Genomic DNA, 13664 nt, shown 5'->3' on the forward strand with positions numbered 1-13664 from the left:
ATAGATTTAACTTATATACACATATACACAGTATGTATATAAAACTTACATCGGATAAGATGGATTTAACTTATATATACGGACGATAATTTAACGTGTGTGCAACCAAAATATTAGTATACATATTAGAAAAGTTTAATGTGTGACGATCTATTTAAAAAGTTAAGTTAATTCATTTAATTGTGTATTTAACTATGCTTGTTGCCTTAACTAGTGCATGCATGCTTTATGCTTCAAATTAATTGTATATATGATTTCTCAAGATTATCTATTTTGTTTGAATAAATTGATGAGTTTCACTTGAAGCTTTCTCCCTCCGTTTCTTTTTAGTTGTAATAATTTCTTTTTTAAAAGTCAAACAATATAAAGTCTCTTCGTTCCTTTTTAGTTGTAATAATTTTGTTTATAAAAGTCAAACAATATAAAATTTAATCAACATTTTAGGATGTAACTTTTCATCATATTAAAAGTTGCATTTTAAATTATTTTTCATATAGTTTTCGTCTTTTCAAATATCTAAATTTTAATTCTAAAATATAAAATTAATTTAATCTAATTTAGTTTTAAAAATTAATTAAATTAACTCTCGAAAAAACCGAAGCATACAGCTAAATATTTAGTAAAGGACCACGCTTCAAAAAGCTGATTCCTTTTGTTTTGTTCTATTTTATTCTTACAATTAAAAAAATGTGATTTTTTAATGAAATTCTCCAAAGAAAACATGTGGAAAATTAGCTTGTCGAAATATATTTCCTTTATTGGACGTTATAAAAAATATGATTCTCTTCTCTTTAATTTTTATTATTTCATTTTAATTCCTTTAAACCAGTGAACCAAAATAACTTAAGAAAAAAAATCATTAATTTTTTTGTGAAATATCTACTAGTGCTATTCTTTATCTTTTGATAGGAACTTCATATGTCTCAATAAGTTGAAAAATTATAATCCACGTGTAATGAATTTGACAAGTCAATTGTATACGTGTCGATATTTTCTACGTCCAATTTTGCATTAAAAAAAAATTCTATAAGTGGTACATAGGTTGTCTTTGTTTTATGAATTAGTCTTTTTTAAAATTAGTATCAATATTAACTAACAAATATGGATGGAAAAATGTATCCATATGTCGGCCGCAACATTATATTTTATGTACTTTTTTAAAAGAAAATAATTAAGATATGGGGTGCTCGAAAATGATTGAAATAATTCAAACGGAAGTATCGCTATGATCGTAGTCTTTAGTAGAGTCGTCAATATGGGTCAAGCCTGTTGGGCTGGCTCGACCCAACCTGTAATTTGATGGAGTTGGGCTTCAATTTTTGCTGTCCATTTAAGAATAGAGCTTTTTAGCCCGGCCTGAATAAGATCTTGGTCCGTGTGGCTTGAGAAATGTGGGTTGAGCTAGCCCGTGGGCCGGCCCATAAGTCAAATACATGCAACTATTTAGATTGCTTATTAGTATTTTTATTTGGTTCGAAGGATATCATGTCAAAAGTTATTTAGTTTCGCTATTAGGAGTATTTTTTGGAGTGTTAGCTAGAGATTTGATGATTAACAAGTATTAACACTATGTAATATCGTCTAGTAATATTTATGTTTATTAACATTCTAAAATTAAATTATAAAATATTATTTTTTAAAAAGTAAGCTGACACGTGAGGCCTGCAGCCCATAGAGTAATTGTATGTGCTTGGTGTTTTTTTGCCCATCATTTTGATGGGCCATCTCGGCCTGACTCGTCAAACTCAAAGCCTGTGTGGGCCAGCCCGAATGAGTTTAGCCAACCTATTTTGACAGCTCTAGACTGTTTAGTAAGTTTAGTATGAAATTATTTTTGCTTTAGGGCGGGGTTTGTGACTTCATATATGGGATTGGCCTAGCTCGATGTAGAATCGAATTCTATAGTAGTGTGATGTTGAATGCTTTTAATCAATTAGAGAGAAGACGATCAAGATAGAGATAGTAATTCAATCTTTTGATCAATTATATTTTGAACACCATTTTGAGTCTTTTGCCTTATCCACTGAAAAAGAGTTGTTTAAATTACGAATCTTATATATATATATATCATGTGCTAGCAATTTTGTAGCTAGGTTCGATTAACGAATGCACACCTAATGAAACCTTTCGATAAGTCTATAGGAGCTGACTTTGTATCAATAATAGATAACCATCAGTTAATAATATAGATTCCCAACTCAGAATATCAAATAAGTAATATGATAAATTTAAATTTTAAATTCGCCTCAAACCCACAACTTTTAATTACAAAGGAAAGAAATATTTATCAAATATGCTGTATAGTTTTTGGATTTTGGTAATGTGCATGTAATTGTGGGCTTGTGGACCTTTGATAAGACCTAAAAAGGCTAATCATTTACTACCATTTGTTCTTGTCCCCTCTCCCTCCATAATTTTGGTCTCTAAAAAGGAGAAAAAAACAAACAAAAAAAAATAATATCATATTGAGTTCTTCTTTAGTAAAATTATTGAGATATGCCAGAAATCTTGGGTTCGAGCTCTAAATATAAAAAAATACTTGATAGGGAGTGCTTTCTCCCGAATGGATCTTACGCGGCACGAATCTGAATTAATCAGACTCCAATGCAAGTTCCGAACACCGAATGAGAAATTCAAAATAAAAAATAAAAAATAAAAAATTATTGAGTTAACATTATCTTAGTAAAATATAGTTACACTGAAAATCTGAAATTGCTTTGATGGTCATGAGCCTTCAATGTATTTTTACATTTTGAGAAAAGACTCATTACATTGATTGCACCTTTTGAAGGCTCGTGACCATCAGAACACCTTCAATGTAAATATGTTTAACAGATTGTCTGTTTTTTAACGTAAAAATTGCACACTGAAGGTGCTCCATTCTCCATGCGTTTTCATCATTTTAATCATGAAAAATTTGACAAATCCATATATTGAATTTGTTCCTCATTCAACATCATTTTAATTAATTAGTAATTCTATTCTATACGTCTTGCAGCAATACCACATTTTTATTAAAGAACGCATAGAGATCAGTGTTTTAAAAAGCGTTTTTGGGGCAAGCCTTAGGACGGGTTATAGTAAAAATACATCAAGGCGATCTGATTTACAATATTGTTCTAGAACATATTAAAGGAAAAGATAGTAAACTAGCAGATCAATTGAGTAGACTAGCAAAAGAAGACAACTAATAATTTTTGTTTCAGTATATATATAGACAAAGACAAAGAAAAGGCGGAAGCCTCATCCTCTCAAGACTACTTAAAGAAATTACTAATCAACACTCATTATAGGCCACTAACAATGTTGGAACATCCCAAATTAGAATAAGCAAACTACTTTTAGTGTTATAAAATATAAAATATATATAATAGGCACATAACTATAATAATAATAATAATAATAATAATAATAATAATAATAATAATAATAATAAAGATCCTTTTTTAATCTTCAGAATCTTGTTATCAACTTTAATTTTGTGTCTCGTCTTTTTCAGTTTTATATTCTATTCTATATATGAAGAAAAAACCGAATTGAAGTTGACAATTAATTGACTTATTTTCCTATATTACTATACTTTATTGGAAGGTTCTAATATATTAATGGAGGGTCCAAGTGGAATTTATTCCACTTCAACTAATTTTATTTTTTAAAAAATCAGAAATAAAGTGATGGGCCAAGAAATTAATTATAACTACCTATATATGGCCATATGAGTAGTTGGACAATTTAATGAAATAATAACTAAAATTATGTTTATTTTTACTTGTCCTATTTCATTTCACGAGCAGTAATATATTTAATTAATCTTCAAAGTTTAATTAAATTAGATTAATTTAATTCTTAAAATTTAAATTTAGATGTTCAAAAACTCTATAAAAAATGAGGAAAAGGTAAAAAATATCCCTCTACTTTGATTAATTGGTCATGTTTATCCTTTGTGAAATTATAGGATCAAATATACCCTCACCATTAGTAAAGTTATCAAATGTACCCTTCATTTTAACATTTTTCCATCAATACAAGTTAAAATCATGTGGCTTGATATTTTGGGTGAGGTGGCTGCCATGTGGTGTGCCACCTCAGCATCCAATTTTTCTTCTCTTTCTTATTTTAATTTTTACTTCCATCAACTTTTTATTAATATAGTATTTAATATTATTAATTTCAAAAAGAAAAGTAAAATATTAAAAAAAAATCAATAGCAGCCCTTTTTTTCATTAGCCGTGAACTTCCACCACTCCCCTGCACCACCATAGTTCCACCACCCACCACCGACGAAATGACGAAAGTTAGGGGTGGTGGGTGGTGGAGCAGTGGTGGTGCAGGGGAGCGGTGGAAGTTCACGGTTAAGGGAAAAAAGGGCTGCTATTGATTTTTTTTTTAATATTTTACTTTTCTTTTTGAAATTAATAATATTAAATACTATATTAATAAAAATTTGATGAAAATAAAAATTAAAATAAAAAAGAGAAGAAAAATTGGACGCTGAGGTGGCACACCACATGACAGTCACCTCACCCAAAATATCAAGCCACATGGCTCTTAACTTGCATTGACGAAAACATATTAAAATGAAGGGTACATTTGATAACTTTACTAATGGTGAGGGTATATTTGATCCTATAATTTCACAAAGGATAAACATGACCAATTAATCAAAGTAGAGGGGTATTTTTGACCCTTTTTCCAAAAAAAAATTATACAAGAAGTTGCAATTTTTCTCATATCAATATGACAAAATACATTTAAAATATTGATCAAAGTTCATGCAGTTTAACTCTCAAGAAGCTAAACTTAACCAAAAAACTATTATAAGTTACAGTTTTCTCATATCAATATGCCGAAGGAATAAATCTTGAAACGTTGATTAAAGTTCATGCAATTTGACTTACGAGAAGTTAAACTTGACAAGTGAAAATGAACGGAAGAAGTATCAATAAAGCCAATCATTGAAAGATATTACTATTTCGTATTAAATTAAGAAAGTCCAATAGTTATGGGAACCTATTTCCTGAATTGGAAGGGATTTTGGCTATTTTTAGATATAGTGCTAATTTCTAGAAGGTACATGTTCCATGCATGGTGATAAAAATTAAATGTTTGTAACATTATCCAATAACATACACAATATAATTTGTACAAATATCGAATCAGCGTTAGTATTGTAATTACTTTTTTATCCTTAATTAAAGATCTCGAGTTTAAGTTTTGAGTATAAAGTTACTTTAACAGATAGAAAGCATTTACTTTTTTAAAGTGAAACTTCTCGATACGAATGCAGATAAGTTGAACTCTAAAACTGATATCGAATATCGAATAAAAAAACTTTAGACCCCATGTACATGTATAGCAAATTGTTTGGCAGAAATTGTCTGAAGATAAAGTTTATTTAAAACATAATAAATAGAAGTAGTTGGCATTTGATAGACGATAAGATTCCATTTTAAAATAGGAAATAAAGTTAGTCGTATTTATATTAAATCGATAAATATATGATATATTAATTTTTTATTATAATTCATTAATAATATACATGCACCTAATTTTATCACCTATATCCCTATGGTTGATTTAGCAAATCAATGCCCTAAGTCACTCAGACGTATATACTTTCAAATTGTTGACCGTAATGAAATTGAATGTGATGGATTTGATAGTTTACCTGAAAGAAAGAGCTATATGATCTAATCAACTACATGTGTACGCTCTCTTTTTTTCCTTTATCTTGACATATATCTTACATTTATTTGTTAGTTAGTTCTAATAAATAAAGCCATCGACCAAGAAAATAATGGACTAGCTATATATGGTCATATGAGTAGCTGTACAAATTTAATGAATAATTAAATTATCAATAAAGCCAAGAATAGAAAAGATAAATTATTAATTCAAGAAAGTCCAACAATTATGGAAACCTATTTCCAGAATTGGAAGTTAGTTTGGCTATTTTTGGATGTATTGCATAATTTTTCTAGAAGGCATGTCCATGAATGGTAATGGAGATCAAAAGGTTACATTATTCAGCAGATGAATTTAGAATTTAAATTTTATGTGTATAATTTTAAAAATTCTTTATATTGATCGAGCTCATTATATTTTTAATGTTGTGAGTTCATATTTTAGATTTATTACAATTTTATTCAGATGAATTTTGTATCGATACATTAGATTCGCCCCTATTTTTCAATGTCATACACACAATGCAGAGCGGATTCAGCTGAACTCAATAATTTTTACTTATATGTATAAGAAAATTTATTAAAAATATATAAATATTTAATTATGACCCAATAACTAAAATGACTTATGAATTAAATGACAATTTTTAGAATCCATAATTTCGAATTCTAATCATATCTAATACACAACTTAAATTGACCTTGAGAAGCCAAACCAAAACTTGAAGAAAAAATATCTCTTGTTTAACCTTCATAAGGCCATACTTTAGAAAAGAATGTCCAAAGTAAAATTGAATATTATAATTTTCAATCACGTATATCTCAAGTTTTTCTAAAAACTAAAAAAAATTACAAAAAAAAATATAAATATAAACAACATAAATCCCACTAATTTTGTTGCTAACTACTCCATATTCCAGCTTTTTAAAATACTACTAAAATTTTTGAAAAATCTGAAATCTTGGATACATTATTGAAATTTCAGATACATTGAGTTGGTCTCGATACATTGCGTTGTTTGAAAATCTGAAATCTCGAATACATTGCTTTTGTCCTGATACGTTATGTTAGTAGGTTGGTTGTTATCTATCACGACCATAATTATTATATAAGTTACTCATGATACATACTGTCTCGGATCTCTTACTGAATTTATGTGGATCCATACTGTCTTTAGATACATTATTATCTTCGATACATTACTTAAAATTTGAGATGGATATAATTAAATAAAAAGAGTAAGAATTTTATATAGATATGGTACAACCCCCCTCCCCCCAATTTTTTTCTTTTTCTTTTGTGCACTTCGTGGAAGGACTGTTAATTGGGCTGGGCCAGTATGTTGACTAGCTTTGAGCCCACATCTGAATGGGCCATGTAAGAGGTTTGGGCTTTTTCAAAGAAGAAAATTATTTTGGGCTCGTAATAAAGATTGGGTCTTGATCGAGCAACTAGTTATCCTATCTATTCACCTCTCATTATACAATCGTACCTATTTGGTTTCAATTATTAAAAGTAAATTTGTACATTCAAAGAAAAGTTTTGTGGACTTGCATACAATAAATAAAAGAAATACGTTATTGCATGCAACTTAACCTGATGGTATAAAAAAAATGATACACTGCACTGCGCGAAACTTGTATTTTCGATTTTAACTTTAATAGTACATAAATTTAAGGTCAATAGACATAATAAGTGGTGTCAGTTACAACTTACAATAACAATAACGATAATATATTCACTAATTCTATATATAGAGTCAGAAGAATGTAGGATCCGTGGTTGCGTAGAAGCTCAATTATGGATAACTTTCGCTTAAATAATATATTTGTATTGAGAAATTCATTAAATTTCCACACATCAAATTTAAAAATCTCAGAACCCATAAAGCTAAAATTTTGATTTTGCCTATGAGTAGGACACATGCAAAACTTATTCCACCTTTGTCCTTCCTGGCAAAAAGACACTAAGATCTTGCTATGCGCGGAGTTTGAAGAAGAATCGGACCACAAGGGTCTGTTATACATATTCATAAGAGGATCTGTTTCCACGGCTCAAACACGTGATCTCTTGGTCACATGACAACAACTTTACCAGTTACACTAAATTGATTGCAGAACAATCTTGTATACAATGTGTTTCTGTTGACAATATAATTAAATAATAAAAGTGTGCTCTCTCTAACAACTTAATCTTTTAGATGAAACTGGATATGAAACTGAAGAAGAGTTTAACGGCATAGACTTCTCTTATGCGGATGACATACTGGATGAATATGACTACTTGGTTAGTTGCATAGAAAGATCAGTGGTGAAGGGTGGGCAGTCGAACACCCTTTGACGAAAAATTTTATTATCTACAGAGAAAATTATACGAAGTATATAGGTCAAAAACTATTATTCGTGCATATATATTAAATCTTGAACACCCTTAAAGAAACTATTGGCTTCGCGACTGTTAAGAAGACCGAGAAATCACCAAAAGAGAAAAGTTGTGCCAAGAATATCAAGTTGGACCTTGTAGAAAAATGCAACAAGGAGAAACTTTTACTAGATATTACAGTATTAGTTTATTAATTCTGATGCTCTCTCCCTCAGGTGAAGCCATCAAAGTTCTCATGGCATTTTTAATTATTTCTGACGTAACCAATTCATCTCTACGTGTCCAATGCAACACAATTAGGCTGATTTTCAGGAACTTAGTTACCAACTGAGAATTCCTTGGCTGATCTGAATGCATTGGCCAGGCTGCTATATATAGGGACTCCCATGGAAATACTTTCCATGCATGAATTACATCCGCAATGACTCATAAAACCGCCTGTGGAATTAAGTATGTGCTAGTATTTCCAACTGAGGTGCCCAATCTCTTACAATAATTCCTCTTCCTTTTAACCTCTTTTCATAACCTTCAGGCAGCTGAACTCTCCTTTCTTCACCTGCAAAAACATCTCCTTTGTCAGCATCTCTGAGAACCCAAATGAACTTTTGCATACTTTTCTCTAACCCGATGGCAAGTTCTTCGATTTCTTTATCAGATAAGGAAGTAGTTGTTCATATATTACTGAGTTTGTTTCTTGTTTATCAAGCCAGTACAGGGCTTGATGGTGTTTATTCGAGTCTTGGTTCTGCTCAGACAACAACGGATTGAATGGACCAAGAGCCCATAGGTTTTGGCCATCATTTTCTTTGGCTACTAAATCAAGATATAAGCCTTCTATTACTCTGGATGAATTGTAAAGTTTTCCGGAGCTAACTTTCCCCATGAGGGATTCTTCTTTCCTCCACAGTTCCCATATCTCTGGACTACAGCAGCTTTCGAGTGATGGGATGTCCTCGTATAGTTCACTTTCAGCTTGGAAAGGCTTCCCTTTGATTTCCCAGAACAACAAATACATATGGAAAGCTGAGATACTATTAAAACAGTAGCACTCAGCATTTAGGATGGCTGGCACATCCTGTACTACCCAATTCATCATAGAATGAAAAATAACAATCACTCTCCGATGATGGGGAGCTGGTGTACAAGAGAGCACACTGGCTCTGGGAGATTGATTGTTGCGTAAAATGAAGGGATTAATTGGTTAGGAACTTTATGGGAAGCATCTGGATTCGGAGAGGGATTTTCAAAAATCGGTGTAGGGAATTCATGAAAATGTAGGTTTTTAGTTGCAAGAGGGTCGAAAGAGTGGACAATGAAACTTAGCCTGGTGAATATGAGTGGTTGCTCCAACATAGTGTACTGGGATATCATACGAGGAGATGATCCTCGAGAGGTGGAGTAGCTGATTGAGATGGCCTTGTGCTGGAAGTGGCACCATAACTAAAATTTAATGAATAATAACTAAAATTATATACTCCCTCTGTTCATTTTTACTTGTCACATTTCGTTTCATAAGAATTAAATATATATTTAACTAATCTTCAAAGCTTAATTGGGATATCATTGTGATCTCAGTCGAAGTTACATCCTCATCATCATCATTGTAAAAAAACAAATATGTTAATTTCAAGTATAAGGATCACTTGACAAGTCTGTGCATCAAAGCAATATCTATATTAGTTTTGTGGTCCGTATAAAAACCGCAATCTTCAGATTCTTTCGATCGTAGGACAAAATACTAGGAATATTATGCAAGGGAGAAAGCTTTAGTCAGGAGCGGACGCAGATACTTCATTATGTAGTATTATGCATGTTGGACAGTCACAGTACTTTGCTCCATTATTTGAACAACACCCGTGCCTCATCTAGTTGTTCTAACCAATTATTTGCTCGTTCTGCAGACTTAACAGATATATTCACTTCATTACTGAATCTAATAAGATCCTTACCTGCAGTCCTATTCTCTTTGCTTTTAGAATCTTTGAGACACCAACTCAGTGGTACAGAGTTATCTCAACTTAAGACGAGCTTAATGCCCTAATGCACAAAGCATCCGGCATTGGCAGGGTCCAAGGAAGGGCCGCACCCTAAGAGGTGTGATGTAGACAGCCTAGCCTAATGCAAGCATTAGTGGCTGCTTCCACGGCTCGAACTCCTAACCTATAGGTTACACTGAGACAACTTTGCTGTTGCTCCAAGGTTCCCCTTCAGAAAGATGATCTGTGTTCAGCATTTTACTTAAGAGATTAGCTATTGAATAGACCCTCAGCTCAAGTAAAGCATCTCAAAGCAGTATGAAGAAGGAATATGGAAATGAAAGCAGTGACAGCAACGAAATATAGGCTATGGAAAGCAGTACATAGTGTACAAAGAAAGAACAATAACAACAGTGAACTAATGCGATAATGGAAGCACAGGAAACACAAATGATAAAAACAATCGACGAACAAGAAACTATGAAAATAGTGCTAATACTGCTGGTAAGAGAGTAAATACCTATACCACCACCTATCCTACCTAACAGAAAAGCGAGAGAACTACCAACTAACGTTCTACTCTAATTCGCGACCTCCAAACCCTCCTACCACTTATGCTAACAAGATGGTAGTGTACAACCAATTTTTCAATTCGCAAGAGACAGTTATCGAGTAATATGTGCGATAAAAGAATCCATCTCCGTACTTTTACCTCCCCCATCCATGACTGATTGTTTGACAATAACACTTAATTCTGACGCTCTCTTCCTCATCTCATCCCCAGCAGGTGATCCCATCAAAGTTCTTACAGAATTTTCAACTATTTCTGATGTAACCAGCTCATCTCGACGTTCCCAATGCCTCACAATTAGGCCGATTTTTAGGAACTTTGTTACCAACTGAGAATTCCTTGGCTGATCAGAATGCATTGGCCAGGCTGCTATTGGAACTCCCATTGAAATACTTTCCATGCATGAGTTCCATCCGCAATGACTCATAAAACCACCTGTGGAAGGATGTGCCAGTATTTCCAACTGAGGTGCCCAATCTCTTACAATAATTCCTCTTTCTTTTATTCTTTCTTCATAACCTTCAGGCAGCTGAGCTCTCCTTTCTTCACCTGCAAAAACATCTGCTTTGTCAGCATCTCTTAGAACCCAAATGAACTTTAGCATACTTTTCTCTAACCCGATGGCAAGTTCTTCAATTTCTTCATTAGACAAGGAAGTAGTTGTTCCAAAAGACACATATATTACCGAATTCTTTTCTTGTTTATCAAGCCAGAGCAAGGTTTGATGGTGCTTATTTGAGTCTTTGTTCTGCTCAGTCAGCAACAGTGGATTGAATGGACCAATAGCCCATAGGTTTAAGCCATTCATTTCTTGGGCTACTAAATCAAGGTATAAACCTTCTATTGCTCTGGATGAATTGAAAAGCTCTCCGGAGCTAACTTTCCTGTGAAGGGATTCCATTTTATTCAAAAAATCCCATAACTCTGGGATAGCACAGTTTTCAATTGATGGAATGTCCTCGAATAATTCAGTTCCAGCTTGGAAAGGTTTTCCTCTGGCTTCCCAGATGGCTGAAAACGTATGGATGGCTGAGACACTATTAAAACGGTAGCACTCGGCATTTGGAATTGCTGGTACATCCTTTACTACCCAAGTCATCAGAGAATCATAAATAACAATCACTCTCCTATGATTGGCGCCTAAGAGTTGGCGTACAAGAGAGCACATTGGCTCATGGAGATGGATTGTTGCGTAAAGAAAAGGCATTAAATGGCTAGGAAGTTTATGAGAAGCATTATGATTTGGAGGTGGATTTTCAAAAGGTGGCATAGGGAATTCATGAAAATGTAGGTTTTTAGCTGTGAGAGGGTCGAAATCATGGACACGAAACTTAGCCTGGCGAATATGAGTGGTCGCGTCAACATAGTGTACTGGGATCTTATACGAGGTTATGAGCCTCGAGAGGTGGAGAAGCTGGTTGAGATGGCCTTGTGCTGGAAGTGGCACCATAACCACAGCCACTTGTGCATCATGAAAACTCATTTGGCCGTCGCTTTTTGGTGTGTAGTTCTCATCCATTGGGAAATGTTTAAAAATTTTGCAGTTCTATGAGATTCTTTAGCTTCTGAAATGTGTTGAGTTACATGTAGCCTAGATGAAAACATAGATGTTCTTATAATGCTTGAATCCAAAGGTAACTAGTATTTTCTGGTGGGCTGCTAAAAGACGTAATCATTAATGAGGTACACAAAACATGTGGTGGCTAATAGGACACCTTATCAACAATAAGAACCACATATCTAGCAGTCACAATCAGTTTATCTTTTCTATTATTTTCTTAGTTATAAAATTCCTAAGAAGTATGGAAGGTTATGTTTTAAGTTGATTTACTCACCTGTAAGTATTTATCCTCCGAGACACATGTTTTTCCATTAAACTGTTGTTGGTGTAGATAAATATTTTTCTGTTTAAGTTTTTGTTGCTATGTGAAACTATCGCTTGTTTCTGTAATTATTTAGCCTTTGAACAGGAATTTATTCATATTTTCTTTCGGTTTAACTATCCAGCAACTATCTGGTACCTAATGGCACAATTAATTCAAATTCGCCTCCCGTAGAGTCTATCATTAAAGGAGGAAATGTTTTCAATCAGAATTTCTCCATTTTCAGGTATCAAACATGAGACCTCTGATTGGTGATGGAGAGATCACATTCATTCCACCACTTTTATCATATACTCCATGAATTTAAAGGATATTCATTTTACAATGATAGTGGTTCGAAGGAGAATAGTGTCTTTTTCTCCTTTTTGCAACAATAAACCTCGCCATGAAATCCCCAGCATGTATGTTTCCCATTTCCACTAGTTGGCTCATCTTGAGCTCTAGATGTTTCACTATTTGCTCAATCACTTTCCTTCTTTATATCTCCAGTTGCAACGGAGCAAATTTCTATGTCAAATACGAGTATCAAGAAAGCCTTTTCATACAGAGAAAGAGGACCTGAGCTCTTCCTTATTTGTCTAGATGAGAAAAAGAGTATTCTATTAATCTTGAGAAAAAATTGTAACGTATACCTAAAAAGATTGTCTATTCCTACCAACATGAGTAGCCGGGAAAAATATCAGATACAAGGTCATAGAATGGAAGACAAGCTCCAACAGACCTGGAAGAACAATAATATGTCATTCAGGTCATAAGCAAAAGTTCTTGAAAGATTACACAAAGAGCTTCCAATATTTTATATCTTTGTCTACGTGAACTAGTTGCTAGTAAAGGAGGAGCTTCACTTTTATACTAGAAAATACAAGGAACTCAAAGGAAAAAGGTTTTTATCCTTCGACATACATGTGTGATGTGCATAAATGGGGGCCAGTAGGGAGGATACTGAACCCACTCGGATTCATTGATGAAGTATCATAGGTTGTACCACTTAAGCTAACTGGATGGAAGTGTGCAACCAACTGTTCAATTCAAGTGAGAAAGTTATCGAGTAATGTGTGCGATAAAAGAATCCATCTCCACACTGTTCCCTCCCCCATCCAGGACTGATTGTTTGACAGCAATGCTCAGTTCTGCTGCTCTCTTCCTCATCTCATCTCCCTCAGGTGAA

General features: G+C 33.2%; 2 protein-coding genes and 1 pseudogene across 2 annotated transcripts in view; all 3 read right to left on the reverse strand.

Moving 5' to 3' along the window:
• Nucleotides 1-8189: 8189 nt before the first annotated feature.
• LOC107844700 lies at nt 8190-9519 on the reverse strand (annotated as a pseudogene).
• An 855-nt stretch (nt 9520-10374) lies between these two features.
• On the reverse strand, nt 10375-12297 carry LOC107843909 (zeatin O-glucosyltransferase). Its single transcript, XM_016688330.2, has one exon. It carries the CDS (start codon nt 12130-12132, stop codon nt 10708-10710), a length of 1425 nt encoding a protein of 474 aa, XP_016543816.2. The 5' UTR covers nt 12133-12297; the 3' UTR covers nt 10375-10707.
• Nucleotides 12298-13522: 1225 nt separating this feature from the next.
• The window catches only part of LOC124887905 (zeatin O-glucosyltransferase-like), a 7244-nt gene continuing 7102 nt past the window's right edge, over nt 13523-13664 (reverse strand). The window contains exon 3 of the mRNA XM_047397834.1: nt 13523-13662. Coding sequence (XP_047253790.1) covers nt 13538-13662 — 125 coding nt within the window. The 3' untranslated portion in view covers nt 13523-13537. The remainder of the gene's footprint in view (nt 13663-13664) is intronic.

The sequence above is a fragment of the Capsicum annuum genome, chromosome 10, assembly GCF_002878395.1.
Source record: "Capsicum annuum cultivar UCD-10X-F1 chromosome 10, UCD10Xv1.1, whole genome shotgun sequence".
NCBI lineage: Eukaryota > Viridiplantae > Streptophyta > Magnoliopsida > Solanales > Solanaceae > Capsicum > Capsicum annuum.

What these genes read in the sequence shown, in the direction of transcription:
- LOC107843909 (XM_016688330.2), bottom strand. Translation starts at nt 12,132, where the DNA reads ATGGATGAGAACTACACACCAAAAAGCGACGGCCAAATGAGTTTTCAT.